This window comes from Rhopilema esculentum, chromosome 7, assembly GCF_057945365.1.
Source record: "Rhopilema esculentum isolate cy_ngs chromosome 7, ASM5794536v1, whole genome shotgun sequence".
Taxonomy (NCBI): domain Eukaryota; kingdom Metazoa; phylum Cnidaria; class Scyphozoa; order Rhizostomeae; family Rhizostomatidae; genus Rhopilema; species Rhopilema esculentum.
The window spans coordinates 10,887,272-10,905,459 of record NC_142821.1 but is presented as its reverse complement, the minus strand read 5'-3'; the positions used below and the strand labels follow the sequence as shown (position 1 = coordinate 10,905,459).

Below are 18,188 nucleotides of genomic sequence, written 5' to 3'. Positions count from 1 at the left end.
AGGTCATCAACTCTGAACAGAGAATCAACAGTAATCAATTTCATGAATGTTCTCCATGAGATAAAAAACCTATATCATCACAGGCTCTGTACCTAGATCCTATTGTAATGCAGATCCCCCAAGTCTCCTGGTTTCACAAGGGCAATCTAGGTAAGGTTCACAATTTCCCATAACCAGGTTTTGCTAATTCATATTTCAAAGGTTCGTTAATGGATTTCTGCTTTCAAATATTTATCAAAGAGTTGCATAAGAGGCACCTATAATGACAGTTTAAAATTTTTGCCATAAAAAGCTGCAACGTAATTACATCACCCCCAATAAGTCACTCTGCCAAAATACCGTGTTTGTTGGGTACCAGACCAGCCTCACATGAGAATGGCCTAACAAGAATTTCCTCGACATTTACGCTCCTGGATAAAATGTTATGCGATGATTATGTACTAGCATATTAATACGAAAATCAATTATATAAAGGAATATCATTATCGGTAAGATACGTAAGAATAATTGTATAAACAATATCATACCCTTGCACTTTGCTCTACGTCGAACAGCGTTGAGGCATGCTTCAATGATGATAACACCCCGCCTCCTGCTCCTCCGCTGTATCGGATATGCCAGTTGCATTATGGGACTTGCACTCTCATTTGAAAATGAAAATTAGTGGGTGGGTAACGGGTTACTTGTATGGTTTGCAAAAACATTTTTGCTTCTATTCAGAGAATATTCTACAATAAAAGGACAGCCCTGCTTACCAGAGAAATATTGGAATTGTTGTTACTTTTTGTTTCTCCACTCTAAATTCTCGGGCTAATGTTGACCTATGTAATCCCAAATTTTACTTTATTTGCAAATTTCATAGCGCCGCTCTTCTTTCCCCGGGTCCATTATTTGCCTTATGCTCATAGGTCAGGACGTGAGAAGCATTTCAAAGTTGGAAAGACACAGGTGGGAAGCGCATGCTGTTTCAAAAGGTCGTTTTCCAAAATTTCTTTGGATTGCAGTGATAATAAAAGGGTAATTTTCTCAAAAATTAGGGGTCATGTAATCCGGTTCCAGTCTCTGCTCGTGTGAACGCGTTTCATGATACTCGCCTACAAACTCAAGCTTCACGTTGGCACAAAAATGACAAGTTTTTTAAAGGTAGGAAAGAAATGTTTTTGAGTAATTGGAAGCTCACTCTAGGGATGAATAACATTGTGTTTTACCGTGACACACGAACTTGTTTTGACTTTATCTTTTGATTTAACATTTCAAGTCTGAGAAATTTATAAAAAAATGGGCATTTGTCAGAATAGGACCTCTCCTGTTGATAAAGTAGAGTTCTGCTCTCCCATATGGACACAGATTATGGCTTCTAGGTATTTCATTGTCATGTTTTGAGTCAAGTTTAGAGGCAAATCATTAGAGTTTTTTGCATCAATATTCCATAAGACGAATCAATTTTCCAATTTTTTGGACTGAAGAAATTGCAAAAAATGTGTTGCCTAGAAGATCTTGATTTTCTATACCCACTGCAGTGAACTCGCAAAAAATGCTTAAACCGTAAGCTAGACAAAAAGAAGCCCCCCACCCCCATGATAGCGCACAAAAAGTCGAAAAGAGCGAACAACAGGTAGCATCATTCGTGACTTGTTATCAAATACTCTTTTGATGATGAAATAAAATCAAATTAATGTAACTAAACGCAATATTGCCAGCTACTTTTCAAATTAGAGGAATTATGATGACTACAAGTTCTATTTAACGTTGATCGTAAAAACTGTTTCACGAATACTTTGGTGCACTGCTGGTCGTAAAAAGCAGTTTCTTTCCTCGTTGCTTTTTCTTGCCTTTTGGTTTCTGGTTAGCATTCTGCGAATCACCTGGAGACAGCTGTCTTTCAAACGCTGAGTTCAAGGCATCACTAAAAGACAAGGCAAAAGAGGGAGCTGGGATCGAGTCTTCTTCTGTGACGTCATTTGAATTGTTCGGATTGAGTCCGTTGTTTGAACCTGCAAAATAAAGAAGCATTTGCGTAAACTAGGATCTTGTTCTGCCCTTGGAACAACAAAGTCCAGCACATCTTGCGCTCCGATCACCCTTTATTGTCAAATATACCAGTTTTTTTGCTCTCGTAACCACAGGGCCTTATTCCAAATTAACCAAAACTCTATATTCTTAAATACTAAGAGAAAATGGTCATCAAGAAGCAAAATGAAATCAGTGCATCTGCATCCACAGATATCATAGATAAAATAAGACACATAAACTGTACAGACATCTGACACGTACTGGCTTCTGAGACAGTTCTCTGTCTTGGCACATCCACTCTCCGAGGCACTGTCTGTGGTGCTCGTTGCAAGGCATTCGCAAAGGAAGAGGCGCCCCATGCGGCAGGAGCTGCTGTGGATATCGGGGTGGCATCAGGCGAGCTTGCTGCTATCTGAGATGGGAAATCATCCAAGCTTTGCAGATCCAAGGAGGCAGCTTCTATGGGCTTTTCAACCTCTGCAAAGAGACCAAGAAAGTGATTTTATGCATATAGGGAAAAAAACGCGTTCATAACATAAGTTAACTGCTACATAAGTAAAGGCTACAAAAGGCTGCTATCTCGTGACATTTTTCACGAAATTTGGTGCAAAATCTAGCCAAAGGTTTTACCCAACGGAAAAGAGCATTTGAATTCTAGAAACCCGATTTGGTTTAATTTATATACGTTTTTCTATGTCTCTTTATACAGTGTAGAAGATCGTTTTACTTTTTCTCCCCACGGCATACAGTAAAAACTAGACCCTGAAACCCCGAGACCTTTTTAAGTACTAACAACAAAAAGCCCGTCTCCCCTTTCTAGTGCCAATCCAGCATTGTATGCATAATTTGTGCATTTTTCAGATTGGGGTACAAAATTAAAGTACCAGATGATCCCAAAAGTTTAGAATAATCTTCAAACTAACTGTTCTTGTAGAGAGTTCTGCAAGTTATGAGCGTGGGGTCGAACACTTTGCAAAGCTGCAAGTCAATCAAAATCGTTAAGCTGCGAAGATAGCAGTCAATTTTGATCTACAATTGTTTTATAGGAGTAAAAAACCCTTTATTGTTAAAGGTCGTTGTTATTTCTTCAGGGTGCTGGGTCTAAGAGCTTTAGGTCTGTTTCTTACGATACGCCCTCGATGAATGCCATATTTCTCATCGAGTCCCAAGCAAACCAACTTAGTTTGACAGAATGAATTTCCACCCATCACTGCTATCTTCTGATTTTTGTAATTCCCTTTAGGTGTTCAAAAGACTGAGTATTGTTGGGTACATACCTCTTCCAAAGCTGTCTATAGTCATTTTTCTCTCAATTTGCCTTTGGAACTTTTTCTCGTCTCTTTTCTTGCGTTGCCTTGCTAACTTTCTTTGGTGGAATTCGTCAGCAAATTTTGCCAGTGTGTCTCGTGATAAAACTGGAGGCCGAATCATGAGTTCACAGAAAGTGAATTCACAGGCAAGAGGAAGGTGGCTCAGATAGCGAAAGCGCCTCCTTAATTCCTGAAAGTACAAACAATGGTTAGAGACTACTAGAGTTTGTTACGTTCACTAAATTATGCTGAAATTGATTTCATTATTTAAAGCATTACTAAAGCCTTCTGGTGTAGTGTCTAAGGCGCGAACTCAAGACCTAAAGGTCGTGGGTTCCAGACCAGCACTTGCCACTTGTGAGGACAGCCCTCTTGGACAAAGTGTCAAAACAAATTGGGCCTCTCTCGACCAATGAGTATGATTTTTTATCAGGCCAAAAGTAATGAGCAGCATTTGTGGCTGGACCCAGCTATATGGTCTTGAGCGTTTCCCCCCAGGTGAGGGGGGGGGGGCAGTGCGTTGAAGTCGGTAGTGTGTTGAAGTCGATCGAGTAACCCTTGGCTAAACTACAGCCTATAAACAACAGTTTTATTTTTATTACTTTTAAGCTTGGAGATACAGTAAAACCCCGCAAACAAGAACATAGGAAAATAAGAACTTACAGACTGATTTTGTGGAAAATAACACCCAAAGATAAGAACCGAAAACAGACTGATTTTTTACATGTTCTTATGAGATCGTACTTCATATTAAATAAAACAAGAAATTCTCAAAGTCTGAAAGCATAGTTTTCAAGTCGTCATTGTGGTTTGATTAATTGATATTCAAAACCATGGCCTTTTTTCATTTTTCATTTGTGATTGAAATTGGTTTGTCCCCAACATAATACCATATCCTCTACAATTTGAAATTCAGTCAGGCCATTCTCAAATCTAGTTACTTTTCTTGTGCATCATATTTGTTAGTGTCCTTGCGATAAAAGTACCACATTTACTGCTGAAAATATCATGAGTACCACATTTATAAGAACCTAGTCAGTCTGTTTTTTAGAAAAGTAGGTTCTTGTCTGCGGGGTTTTACTGTATCTATGCAGATAAATATACTTTAATGATATTTTCCCTTTGGTAACAACCATAAAAAATATCACATTACGGGACATTATTTGAGAAGCACATTTTAAAACACAATATTTCAAGTTTACGTAGATGATTACTTACAGGCGTCATACTGTGGGACTCAATGTCAATTATTTGCGCCGTTATCTTTTCAGGGCATGATTGCAAGCTTCCATACTCTGTAACAAGGCACCTGACATTCACAGGCTGCAAATAAATGTTTTGGCCATCGACAGCTGGAAGAAAAGATTGTATTAACAGCATGTATAAAGATAGGCCTTGGACACTTGAAAGGAACCTGAAGGTTATATTTTTCTATGAAATTCTAAGAGAAGACAATTTACGATTTTGTATTAGAACTAAGAATGTTTTTTTAAATCAAACTTAAGTGGTTTCAAGTCATTTCGCAATTGTTATCTGGTTCAGTTGCAAAGGAAGAAGTAAAAATTACCACTGTCGATCCTTGCCAGGCCTTGTTCTCTCCAGAAACTGGCTTGACCTAATTTATCAGTAAGCAACTTATCAAAGTTGACCCAAAACATAAACTTTCACTATGCGAAATTATTTTAGTAACTTTACAGCATTACAAAGTTTGCAGATTCAATAAAACAAAAACAAACCTTGGTAGTAATAATAGTATTCAGGTGTAACACCAGAATTCACATTTTTGCAGATGCCTTCCTGCGGGCTTAGCTGAGTATCCTCTGGTCCAGATTTTGGCTCAATTTCTGGCTCTTCCCAACTTGGATTGTTCGCATTTGCAGAACAAGAGGCTCCTTCATCTTGAATGGCCTTATCTTCCTCTTCATCGTCTGAAAAAGCTGGCTCCTGGGCTGCTAACGTTGCCATCTGTAGTAAAAAAGGTGACAGAATTAAAACTTGTGTGGAGATACGAAAAAATAAAGGAATTTTCAGTTGAAATACTCTTACGTTGGGATTCAATCATAATGCTATCGATACTTGTTTGAGGCAACGGAAACTTTCGAGAAGGAGGGAAATGCTTCAGGCAGCAGCATAAGATCGTAAAATTGTTGTTGATGCTATACTTTAGCACATTTGCCGAAATTGCCATGTACCTTATTTTGTACGATATCCATGATTTGCTTCACTTTCCCACCATTTTCAGAAGGCTCTTTAACATCTACAAATCAAATGAAGCAAAATATACCACAAAATGTTACATAATATATAGTAAAATATAAATCACGTAAAAGGATAATTTAAAAAGGATACTTTCATACTAAACATTTGACACTGGTATAAGAATTAGAAATAATGAATAGCCATTTGAACAATGGTATTGATCAAATGGCTATTCATTTTTTCTAATTCTTAGCAGAAATTTTTGTGACGAAATTTATATGTGATGACAAAATATAGAGTTTTCAGCAATACCCCGTTTGGATAAGACAACATCACGGTTCTCCATTGAGCTTAGAAGTTTCTTTTCTTTTTCCTGGAATGAAATGAAAAATGCTCCTAATTCTTGATTTTACACATTGAGGTGCATTTTCAAAGGGTATGTAAATTGGTGGAAAGGTTCGGAGCAAATCTAACTACCAAATGATCTACGGGCAACTGCTTTGGTAGTAAAGCTGAATTCACACTGGACGCGTCACGGCGAGGCGCGTCATGACGCTGACCAAATATGGTTAGCATTTTCGGCAGCTATGCGCACGCAGCGCGTTTTTTCAGCCACGCGTCACCGTGCGTCAAAGTTAAATAAATTTAACTTTGACGCTCGGTGACGCTTCAGAACAATAGAAAACCTAGAGAATAAACAAGGAGCCAGACGACATGACAGCCAGAAACGTAAACAAGGAGCTTCTGAAATAGGCCATTATAAAACTGTATTGCTTGTACGGTGAAGTATATTTTGATGAGTCTCTCTGATTAAAGCATCGGGGGGAGGGGGGGGGGGGGCTAAATTCTGAAAGTAACAAAACCAAATCACATTTATTAGTTTGTGATAAGTAACAGTATTATTCGTGTTTAGTGTCTTTGTCTATAAAGTTGCCTCGTTGATGTTCAATTCAACAATGATGTTGAGTCATTGTATGTTCCGTTTTGGTAAAAAAATATTTCAATCACTCTCCGTTTAGCTTTCAATACCTCCCAAAGGTGTACTTCCGAGGAATTTAATTCATGGAAATTTTGGGGAGTGTTGATAAAAATAAGCTGTTTAATTTTCCCTCGAATTTTGGCAGGAAGGGAAACCCCATGAATCTGTAAAGCCAAACATTTTGCTAATTGTAGTAGACCTTCTAAATCTTTAATATCAATAAAAATTTCGGTTCTATAATGAATGCTTGAAGAGAATCGTCTTCCTGTCAAAACATTGGCCAACCTCTCGAACCGAAATGTTAAAGAAACCGCACGAGACTTAGAATACCTCATTTTTTGGCCAAGATGCTGTTTTTGATATACCGTTTCATCCGTTTCTGTAGCAAACTTAAATGTCCAGCTTGACTTTGCAATGCAAGGAATACAGTACAACTTGTCAAGAATTTTGCAAGTTTGCTGTTAACAGCATGGGAAAACAGAAAACACGCCGCTCGATGATGCATCGTGTGTGAATAGCATGAAGAAGTACATGACGCGACGCTCGATGACGCTCAGTGACGCGCCGCGCCGTGACGCGTCCAGTGTGAATTCAGCTAAACAATGCATGCAGTCAGTGGATTGCCTGATAAAAAACTGCTTCAAAATATAATAAATATAAGGAGAAGAAGCTATATATTTTCCCAATGCCACAATTTGCAGCCAGAGTTTGAAGGGTATCCCCAACCCCCCTCCTTCACTGATTTACAAACAAAATCTTTATTTAAATGATATGTTCCCCAGAAAATTCGGTGGTTCTTTCAGTTCACTGTTGCTTAAGCATCAATTAGCTAAACTTTTTGCCTTGACAAAGATGGTGGATTCTTGAGGAATATAATGATCAAAAGAAAATTCATTGTCAAATTTCATATTTATAGGTAGAGCATTTGAACACTACAGGATAATTAATTTTTCGTAATATTCTGCTAGTATATCAACTAAATCAGATACCTGCAAAAGGCATATGGCACTTTCTATGAAGCATTCTTCACCAGACTAGAAAATAACAAGATAACAATAGCATTCTAGTGGTGCAAAACTGATACACGGGACAGAATCCAAGCCAATTCATAAAATCCAAGTCGATTCATTAAATCCAAGTCAATAGATAAAACCCAAGTCAACTTATAAAATCCAAGCCGCTTCATAACATCTCAGCCGATTCATAATATCTAAGACGATTTATAAAATCTAAGCAGATTCATAAAATTCCTGGCAGATTCAAACAATCCGAGTCGATTCATAAAATCCAAGCCAGTCATAAAATACAAGCCAATTCAAAGAATCCAAGCCGATTCGTAAATCCCTAGCGTATAATTGAAGGGTTATTCATTTACCATTTCAGATTTGGCGTCTTTAAGTTGCTGTTCAAGTTCCTTCAATTCAGGAGCGACAATCTTTTCATACACAATCTTTGGGGAGGCCTTCAGAAGCTTTGCATGGACGCTTTGAATCACCGACCTCATGTCCCCTACAAAATAAAATACATCACGTTTAGCTTATAAGAGATACTGCATACATGAGCTTGAAAATAAAGCAATATTCAAGGATTGGAATGAAAGGATGGGAAGTGAGTGGAGGATGAAAAGAAGTAGATTGGGGAAAGGGGTTGGCAAGGGAGGGGCAGGGAAATAGCCGAGAGTAAAGGGAAATAAAGGTAAGGAGAAAGGGGGTGGCAACGGAGGGGCAGGGAAATAGCCGAGAGTAAAGGGAAATAAAGGTAAGGGGGAAGGGGGTGGCAAAGGAGGGGCAGGGAAATAGCCTAAACTAAAGGGAAACAAAGGTAAGGGGGAAGGGGAGAATAAATAAGGTGAAAGGAAAGAGATGAAGGCTAAGCAGTTTAAAAGATCGGAGAGTTTGACGATGGGGAGAGGAAATGAGAAATAAAAAGTAAAGAAATTACACCCTGAGGCCAGGACGTAACCTAACTCATACAAATACCAAATAATAATTGCTACTATCTAACGCTGATTTTCAAATTCTTGAATCTGTGAAATATTTTGATATTTGAATCCTTCATCAGCTGCTAATCTATTTCATTTCAGGGAAAATCAAATACCTTTCCATTCAACAACTTGTGATTCTGAATTTTTGCGTGATGCAAAAGGTTTAGGAAGCATGGAACCCTGGTGAAAGAAAAAATGTGTTTAATGTCAGGTTGGGTGATGTATGCAAGAAAACTGCTCAACTTAATGGCAATACAATGCTTCGGTACAAATAAATATTCAATTGTGACGATCTAGGAGAGAAAATAGAGAGAACTGAGTAGAAAAGTGGAAGGGCATCGAGCATAGCTAGAGGAATTATAGCAATGACAGGTCTTTAAACAGTCTCTAGAATTGATCGTTACAGCCTCTAGATAACACGTACTTATTCTATGTTGGGTAGAGCAACATCCGCCAGATGCCCCCTGTGCTTAAGCATGCCAGGTCTTAACCCAGTCTGCATTCCTTGTACATAGTGTGCGGAGACGATCTTTCTGAAAGGCGCTTTCAAGCAGCCTGTTTAAAAAAATCAATCTCGGCCAATCTTAAGAGATCGCTTTTCAAGATTTTTCTGGAATTGTAGCAACTAGCCCTTTGCTGCTGTTTCAGTCAGACATTTCTCTTGACCCGGGGGTAAAACGCGCAAAGCTTACTGTATTGTGGAATTCCCGCACCGAAATAAAGGGAATGCAAACTGGGTCTTAAACCCGGTGCGAGGTAAGAGAAAATACAAATTAATAGGAAAGTCATTGACAAGAAAAAAATTGGAATCATCAGAAAGATACGAACCTTCTTTCTTTGCATGAGCTGCATCGTTATTGTTTCTCCATTGAAAAACTTTCGGGTGGAAGACGTTACAACGCTGTGAATAAAAATGGATTAGATCTTTTCCTATGCATAAAGCAGATAATTACCGTACTTCCTCTAAAGACTGTAGCGTTTATTATAAAATCATATCTTTGGATGAGGCGTTTAATACAAATGAAAAGCTTGTGTCAAATGAAAAATGACAAGAAAAGTGCTTTCAGATAAAAGGCGAAAATGATAAAAGCAGACTTAAAACAATGCTTTCTTTTCCCAAAAAACACGTAATTAAGGTTGTAAGAAAATCCAAGTCTCTATGACAACAACTTTCACAGCTTTAGAATAGCAAGCATCTAAACTATTTGCTACTTCTTATTTGGGGGTTTTCTAATGAACGCCGCTTTTTAAGATGCGGCGTTTATCAGAGGGCGGCGTTTATCAGAGGGCGGCGTTCAGTAGAGTAAATACGGTATCTATAAGTGCATTCATATTATACTTATCAAGATTTGATCGGAAAAATATTTTCACCTTACAAAGTCGCTAAACCATAAATCTAATACAATTAAATCAAATCAAAGAACGGCAAAAGACCAAGGAGATGTATAATTTCCGATGCTTGAAACGTTTACAGCACTGTAGTTAAGTGCCCTCAAAAACCGGTAGTAATTGACCCTAATCAAACGATTCTTACAAAAGTTGCCAAGGCTTACCTCTTTAAGTCAGCAGGCATGACAGCTTCATAGCATATTGGGCACTTCCTCCATGGCTTCTCACTCTGCAAGAGAATTTGCTTAAGTTGCAATTACTCACCATCGTAAATATAAAGATGTTGGCTGCATGCTTACGTCGCTTCAAAAAATTCCTTGCCTAATTCAATTAAATTTCTTAATATTATAAAAAAATTTCAGCCACAGTTTAAGATCATTTGATATCACTTATAGACTTTGGATTGAAATATTCAGTTTACTGTAATAATTTTGCGGTTTGTCACTACAATACATTTGTTCACCCCTAAGGACCAATAAAACATGGGTTTTACTCTAGAATGTCTATACACATTGTTCAACCCAGACATACAACATGCCCCAGCCAACATTCAAACTACCTTAGCCAGCATGGATGACTGATAAGCATTTATTCAAAAAAAAATTACCACAGCGGAATTAATAATCCAGATTTAATGAATCCCCCTAAAACGAAATTTCTACGAAGTCCAGCTAAATATATGGTGCCTTCATTTTTGCTTAAGGAGCCTTCTGTTTAAAGACTCTTTGCTAAAAATGAGCCATTGTGCTACGCAAGCATCCCATAATGCATTATCAGACAGTCTGAAATCAATTTTGGTTGATCCGAAGAAGTTTACTGCCATTGTTTGGATCCATAGTTGAACAATTTGCCACACTGGCAAAGGCTCATTGTTAGCAAAATATACACAAAAAGATAAAAAATACAGGGCTTTTTACCAGCTGAAGGTAATGAAGGATACACGACCAACAGTAGACATGTCCGCATCTTGTTATCCTTGCTACCTTTGGATTCTCGAGACAAATTGGGCACGATGGTGTTCCATGACTGAACAAATACTGAAACAAAAAATGTTTTCACAGAATGTGATATCAAAATTTACAGATAGAGGCAACTTGATCAGATATTGAAGATCTATTGAATTAGAGCTGTCTTACATTTTTCTACCGTACATACATAGGCCTGGCCATTTGAGGAGAGCCATAGCTCTTGCTCCCCTCCAGGCTCTCCTCAAACGCTGGAGGGGAGCTAGAAATTGCTCTCCTAAATGTCTAAAAAGCAAATTTGCTCTCCTTGAAATCAATTTTTCCTTTGTTTCTATTCTTATAGCTCACCTGAATAGTACTAGGAGAGCTGGTCACTGCTCCCCTGTTAAAAGTCTTATGGCCAGGCCTGCATACATTTTTCTTAGGAGCTAGGCTGAGCACCTGAGAGTTTAAAGTGCTCAATTTACCAAGCGGATGTTTTACTTTATAATCAGCCAAGAGAACTAATCATCAAAACTGAAATTTTCCAAAGCAGTAAATAATTGTATGCTCCCTTCTTGTGCTAAACAAGCTTCTACACTCAAACCCTTTTGAAGTGTTCTGCTATAAATAAATTTGGTGAAATGAAAGCACCTGCAGCTTTTACAAGCCTTGATCAGATACTTGTTGATCAGATTTATGTCCAAACGTAGTTTGTGCCAATCAAATTATAATCAAAGTTGAATCTTACTATCTGCTCAATGAGGCTCCAGTCTACCAGGGAATCTGGATCAACTGCATGCAATCTGTAATCTCCACTTTCTTGAACAACAAAACGGCAACTGCAAGTCATGAAAATTAAAACACATAAATAAATAAAAATAAATACATATATTCACACATCAAATTAAAACAAATTTGGTCTTAAAACTAATTCAATCCAGCGTTTCTCATAAACATTTTTTTTTAATTCAGCATAAAAATCAAAGGTAAATTTGGAGTTATCTTCTTCAACCACCAAATCAGGTACATATGGCAATAACATATAATCATGTATGTAATTTTTATATTAAACTTAAACATAATATATGTATAATATTTCAGCTAGGCCTTTTCGTTTCATATGAGTGTTACCTTACCCCTTGGCCCTTGCAAATGCCCCTGCCAAATTATCAGTGCGGTCTATTGACCACCCTTAGAATTACATGTCTCCCCCCACAAGATACAGAAAGATAATTTCTGAAAAGTTCATTATTGTTTCATTATTCACATGACATAAATTAGTTTTGTTTGGAAATTGGCAGAAATCAAGAAAGGTCAAGCCTTAGGTTAAGCAATGATAGGCAGCTGATATCCTAATACGGGTATTAGTAATACCTCCCTCAGGCCCTGGGGGCTTCTCTCCAACAAATATTGTAGGATGGGTGATTGTACTCATGAGCTCATTCACATAGGCTCATCTACATAGGCAGTTTGTCACCCTTGAGAAAATTTCTTGACAAAAGGGTAGTCTCAGATCTATTTGTGCCATGTTATTTCTCAGGATTATACATAAATCTTACAATTATCTATTATTATTAACTTAAGCATATGATTTTTTAAAAACTAGCCTTCAAAATAAAAAGCTGCTGCCATAGAGCATTTGTTGCCTAGCTTCATGATTATATCTTGTTTAAAAAAAAGATGCTACAAAATAAGCAAATAGTGACTTACTTTGCCTGAAGATATGATTCTTTGTTGTAAACCTGGTACTTCACTGAGCTATACCATGACTGCTTGTGCTTTCCATCTCCTTGGCTGAATGCCCTGTTAGGTGCTGCATATTTGAATTTTCGCAGTTCACCTCCCTTTCTTCCCCTGGCATCTTCCAGAGTTTCGTTATCATCTCCAAGTGTAACTCTTTCATCAAGCAGCTGTAAGTCTTCATTGCTCACAACTTTTTCTGTTGTTTGCTGGAGGTAATATTGATGTTGGAAATTCAAAAAACTATGGATAACTAGATAATAGACAAACAAAAGAAAAAAGCTATGACCAATATGTAATCAAGAAAAAAAGCAAGTATATTCATGTAAACTATTTCTAAAAATTGTCAGCAGTTTTACAGAAATGGACCAGTGCATGCTAAGGCTTGGTGCTTTTGCAACGTCTGCAGAATTCTTAAACATTGATTTAGTTTTTGTTGAAATGGGCACTAAAGTTATGGAAATTAGCGAGGAATCATTAGATTCAAGCAACTGATAATAATCTTTTATGATGATGGAGAACACTAGAGATGGAATTTGTTATTCATTGAATTAATTAGTTGCGGAAAACACTTTCTTTACACATCTTGTTTTTGCTTTGAAACCCTCTTGTTTTAAACATTCTTTCTATCTGGTAAACATGCTTTAAAAGCAAATCCTTTGCTTTACACAAACACAGAGGGTGATTTGCTGACCACCTTTCAAAACTCTATTTACAAGGTCAGTTTTCTAACAAGGGTATATGATGTGCTTTGCTTTTCTAAAGAATATTCAAGATTTTTAAAAGAAGTCATAAAAATGAAGAAAGCACACAGTCTTTACTCACAGATTTGCATTTTGGCTAGAAAAAATAAAAATCCGATCGAAAATTGAAAAAAGAAACAAACTAGCTAACATAACTTCTAACATGAGCTGTATGTGCTTTCAAAAGTGCATTTTAAACTTCTTTAAGAGAGCCTGCTGAAAAAATTACCACACTTTCCCAACAAAACTATTCCTATTGCTCTAATTCCAAATCAATCTTAGTAGATTGATGAAAAAAACTTAAAGAATAAAATAAATCAATTATATGCCATTTCTGCTTCAGTTCCACTTAGGAAATGATTTCAATGAAGAAATTTGCTAGCAGTAGGGATGCATATGCTTTTCTAGAAAAACCTTGTATGAACCATTGAGCACAACCATGATATATTTTTACCTTTGAAAAGCCTGGTCCACTTTGCTTAGATTCTCTTCTAGGGCCTTTAGGAAAGCGACCGCCTCCTCTTTTGTTTTTCCCACTAGAGTGGTATCCAGATGAGTGCTGAAATGTATCTGTCTTCCTTGAGACATACTTCCCTCTGTGCTCTGCAAAATATACAAAATACAGAAAAATTAAATATAAATGCAATATAAAATATCTTTATTATTCAAAGGGGAGGGAATGGCTGAATTTGCCCTTGAAAATTGATGTTAGTGCACCAAGATCTCTGGTTACACTAAGGTTGGCATGTGACACTAAGATTTAATTAATACTGTATTAGGCCTGGCCGTTTGCTCGCTCGCGCTCACCTCCACGCTCCCCTTGCAACCTGAGGCAAGCTATGAATTGCTCTCCAAAACAGAACATGAAGGGAGAATCGCTTCCCTAAAATTTTCATTCATTTGCCCTTTTCCTATTCAGAGAACCCTGAAAACGTACAAGGGTTAATTGGTTTATTTTTGTAACAGCGATTTCTCCCGTCATTGCATTCTTTGCAATTAACTTTTTGCTTGTTGGGCGGTTTTGTTATGATAGGCATGAACTTCAATCTATTTGGAAAGGGATGGTTAAGTGAAAGGTATGTTTGTAGCGATTAGAACCTTTCAATCTTAAGAAAACAGGCATATTTTTTGAAAGAAAGTCGAAGAAATTGGTAGAAATTGTAGATTGGGGGATATAATAAAACAGCAGGTCCCTTCCAGCAATAGAAACAAAACTATCCCGCAAAGAGAACAGGGTACTCTGTCTTGCAGATCAAAAACGACAACCAAAACATGGAATTCCACTTTCCAGCAGCATTTACTGAAAAACGAAGATTGGGTGAAAACTATAACAGCAACATGTTTCGCATTATTGGCAAAGCCTGATTGTCGTTCCATCTAGGTTTTTCTACTATATAAACCGCTTTTGTGTAGACAAAGGAGTTTGTTTTCACCTTAGGACTCCGTTGGTAATATTTTCAATAGGAAAGCGGCACTGATTGGACAACCTCAACAGTAATGTGCTCGCATTTTCTGATTGGCCTATTTCGATCCAAAACTGGGTATTTTGCGTAGAGTTTTCCATCTATGTTCTGACGTTTTATGCTCTGAAGAGTGCTAGACGTATAACTTAAGTTTGTTTCAAAATTTGTTTTTCAAAGCCATTTTCAAATTCTGTACAACAAAAAGATTGTTTGGCAAGAGAATTGTTGTTTTTGTGCTGTGCCAGCTTTACATGAAACTGAAAGAGTCTGTTCTATATATAATTCTAATTTGGGTTTTGAGCCACTGATAACAAATAGTTTGCACTATAATCTTTAGGCTACAAGTCTTTTAACCTGGGTTATCAACATATAAATGATGATTTTATAAAAAATGTTTTTGCAAATACTTTAAGAGCCTGATGATATAATAGGAAAATACAGTCCTCCTAATTACTAGTCATAATAACATATCTATTAGGGTATTTTCTTTGCTTTCCTAAAGATATACTTTCTCTATTGATAAAGTCTGGAAATGGTTTTCCTAGCACAGGCCTAAGTACTTTATATAATAATAATGAAATCATTTTTTATTTTATAATCTTCTACTTACAACAGTAACCTCACTTTACAGGTAGTTACTATCAGCTAGCCTTGTGACATGTCTACTAATTTACAAAAGTTATAACATAAAAATAAAATCATAGGAGTTCATAGAATCTCTAGAAGGAGAGCAATTCAGGGTTTGTCCAAGCCTTATTGCACATACAGAATATATAATAAGATGTGTGTATAATTATTGCTGACAGTTTTCTAATCACAAAATAACAGTATTGGTAGTCTAGATTTAGTTCATCGCACATATTGATGAAAAAATCACAGGAGTTACCAAAGATACCGAGACAGATGATGGATAGATTAACAAATTTAAATTTGTTGAACTTGGGGAATAGATTAACAAATTTAAATTTGTTGAACTTGGGGTGCAGTTCCTTCAGAAGGCAATGGTACTTTTCAGCTTAACGGGAAGCATTTTTGCCTAGGTTAGTCTCGAACCCAACAGTTAATTCGACGACATACAGGCAGTTAGAAGCAGTTTTGATTAGCTTGTGGGGCCGAAAGGAATCACCAGTTACAGGCCATGCTGGGAATAAAATGGCAGGGGTGCAATGAATCGCACTCCTTGTGGTGCCAAGGCGTGCAATGGTGTGCTATTGCACCAAAGTACTTAATGATACAGTCAGCTGTATAAGGACTAGACTACATAACTTTATCATAAGAAAACATAAGCAAGGCTAGTCCAATCAATACATTTTATCAAACAAGCTTTATTAACATCAAACCCAACATATTAAAGAGAAAAACATTAACAATAAGGTAGGTTAATTAATATGTAATCCTGCAGTTTATAAACCCTTCTGGTCTGCTTCTCCTGACAATCTCGTTCTCAAAATTTAAGAATTCTAACTGTGTTTTCACCATAAAGAAAACTTATCTGTTGACTAGTGCTAGAACGAATTAAATGGTTAATTGCACGTTTATATTTTGTAAGAAAGCTACAGTAGCTAAATCCTCACAATTCAAAGTCTCTTAATTTTGGAACATTTTTGCCCACATTTTATTAGTAAAAGTTTTTAAAATGTTTTGTATTTGCATACAGATTAGAAAATTGCACATAAAGTAAACTGTATATAGAGGAATTGTGAGTCCTGAGAAAACGGGATTTTACTGATCGCACTTGCAAGATACACTCGTAAACCACAGTGTAATCTGGGTCAAATCATTTAAAGCTTAAAGATCAATAAGCCTGTCTAAATAAACAAAGCCTTACATGTGCCATGGGGTTGTAACTACAGTGGATTCCCAATATAACGAACTCTGAAGGGAACCAGAAAATATTTCGTATATCGGGAGTTTGTTAAACCGAGAGATAACGTTTTTTGGGGGTGCTTTCGCAGTTCACGCCTAAAAAACCTGTGGTGGGCTTGTTTAGGCTATCTCCAACCTCTGTGCACATGTACAGCCATACATGTACCATTTAACTCAAAAAAACCAATCTGAATTCAAATAATACAACTGGCTGGTCATTGAAAATGAAAATCTTAATGTTCCTTTTATAACTTGGGACCAAGAGATTGGCAAAGCTGGTATCACTTCGCTCCTAGTTGGTGCCTGAATGATTTTTTCAATTACTTCACATTCTTATTTGTCTTTTTCTGCTTCTCCATCTGGGTCTCTCAATAAAGTTTTGTCGTCTCTCATTGCCAATGTCTCATATGTAAAAAGGTATTCAGTAGTGTCAATGTACTCAATTGCAGTAATTTCTGACGCAATCAAACTTTCATCTCGTGGTCTGAGTCTATCAGCCAGTACTTGAAATGTATCATCGGCATGTTTTGCCGATTATAAAAATGATTTCTCCCCAAGAGAAAGTGATAAATAAACACCGAAAATAAATAAACAAAAATAACAGATGAAAAATTTATGAAAGTTCGTTATATCAAGGGTAATTATGATGAAGGGACCTAAAAATGGTTCGTGATAATGAGAGTTCGTTATATCCGGGGTTTGTTATACCGAGAGAATTTGTAAGGAGTTTGTTACGCAGAATCCAAGGGACCAGGCATTTAGTTTGTTATACCGGGAAGTTCGTTATATCCGGGGTTTGTTATATCGTGATTCCACTGCAGTTATTGCAAATGAGACAAGCGACCACAACTGCAAAGCAAGGATTATCGGCCTAAAAGGTCGAGCGATTTTCAGAACTCAACTCAAAACTTTGATAAAAAAATTATGGAAACCTTTGTTTACAGGAGTTTTTCGCCACTTTCAAAACTTCTGTTAGTTTTAGACATGGTATCATCGTGTGCCTTGAAAGTCCGGCTACTAGAATCTGAAGAAATCGAGAAGTTGATGTTTTCATCCAGAAAACGTTTACCATAACTTTAAGCAAATTAGAATATTCGCCAAATTTTTCGTCAAGTAGAAATCAAATATAAACGATTGCGTGATTATCACCTTTCGTTCATAGTTGAATTATGATAAAAAAATTACATTGGGCCATATTGGTCACTTTAGAATAAAGTGTTCAGATTATTTAAGGCGTGCGATAAACTGCACTTCTGAGCAACGGAAGGCGTGTGCCAAGGCGTGGGCGTGCGATCGCACGCCATTCCCAGCATGGCCTGAGTTATGATACACGGTGATAAAAAAGCAGAAATGTCAGCATACATGAATACATCTTAGATACAATGAAAGGATGATGCAATGAAGTGCAGGGAAAAGTTGTGTCTTCAAGTAAAATACCCTTGCTCAAGGTATTAGTTACTTTAAGCTACAACACGCAGAAGTGATTCAGGCTGAAGGCAGAATGAGTTACAATAATAATAATTATAAAAATAGTAATAATAATAATAATAATGAT

The 18,188-nt window shown here is 37.0% G+C and overlaps 1 protein-coding gene across 1 annotated transcript in view; it reads right to left on the bottom strand.

The window, feature by feature from the left end:
• The window catches only part of LOC135683934 (E3 ubiquitin-protein ligase RNF10), a 41,861-nt gene that overhangs the window by 22,493 nt on the left and 1,180 nt on the right, over positions 1–18,188 (bottom strand). Inside the window, exons 2-17 of the mRNA XM_065199341.2 lie at positions 13,759–13,907; positions 12,532–12,770; positions 11,570–11,660; positions 10,792–10,911; positions 10,039–10,103; positions 9,314–9,386; positions 8,599–8,665; positions 7,877–8,010; positions 7,491–7,535; positions 5,835–5,895; positions 5,516–5,580; positions 5,060–5,288; positions 4,542–4,675; positions 3,291–3,513; positions 2,275–2,490; positions 528–1,994 (exon numbers count right to left, since the gene is read on the bottom strand). Of these exons, the coding sequence (XP_065055413.2) occupies positions 1,768–1,994; positions 2,275–2,490; positions 3,291–3,513; positions 4,542–4,675; positions 5,060–5,288; positions 5,516–5,580; positions 5,835–5,895; positions 7,491–7,535; positions 7,877–8,010; positions 8,599–8,665; positions 9,314–9,386; positions 10,039–10,103; positions 10,792–10,911; positions 11,570–11,660; positions 12,532–12,770; positions 13,759–13,907 (2,138 nt within the window). The 3' untranslated portion in view covers positions 528–1,767. The remainder of the gene's footprint in view (positions 1–527; positions 1,995–2,274; positions 2,491–3,290; positions 3,514–4,541; positions 4,676–5,059; positions 5,289–5,515; positions 5,581–5,834; positions 5,896–7,490; positions 7,536–7,876; positions 8,011–8,598; positions 8,666–9,313; positions 9,387–10,038; positions 10,104–10,791; positions 10,912–11,569; positions 11,661–12,531; positions 12,771–13,758; positions 13,908–18,188) is intronic.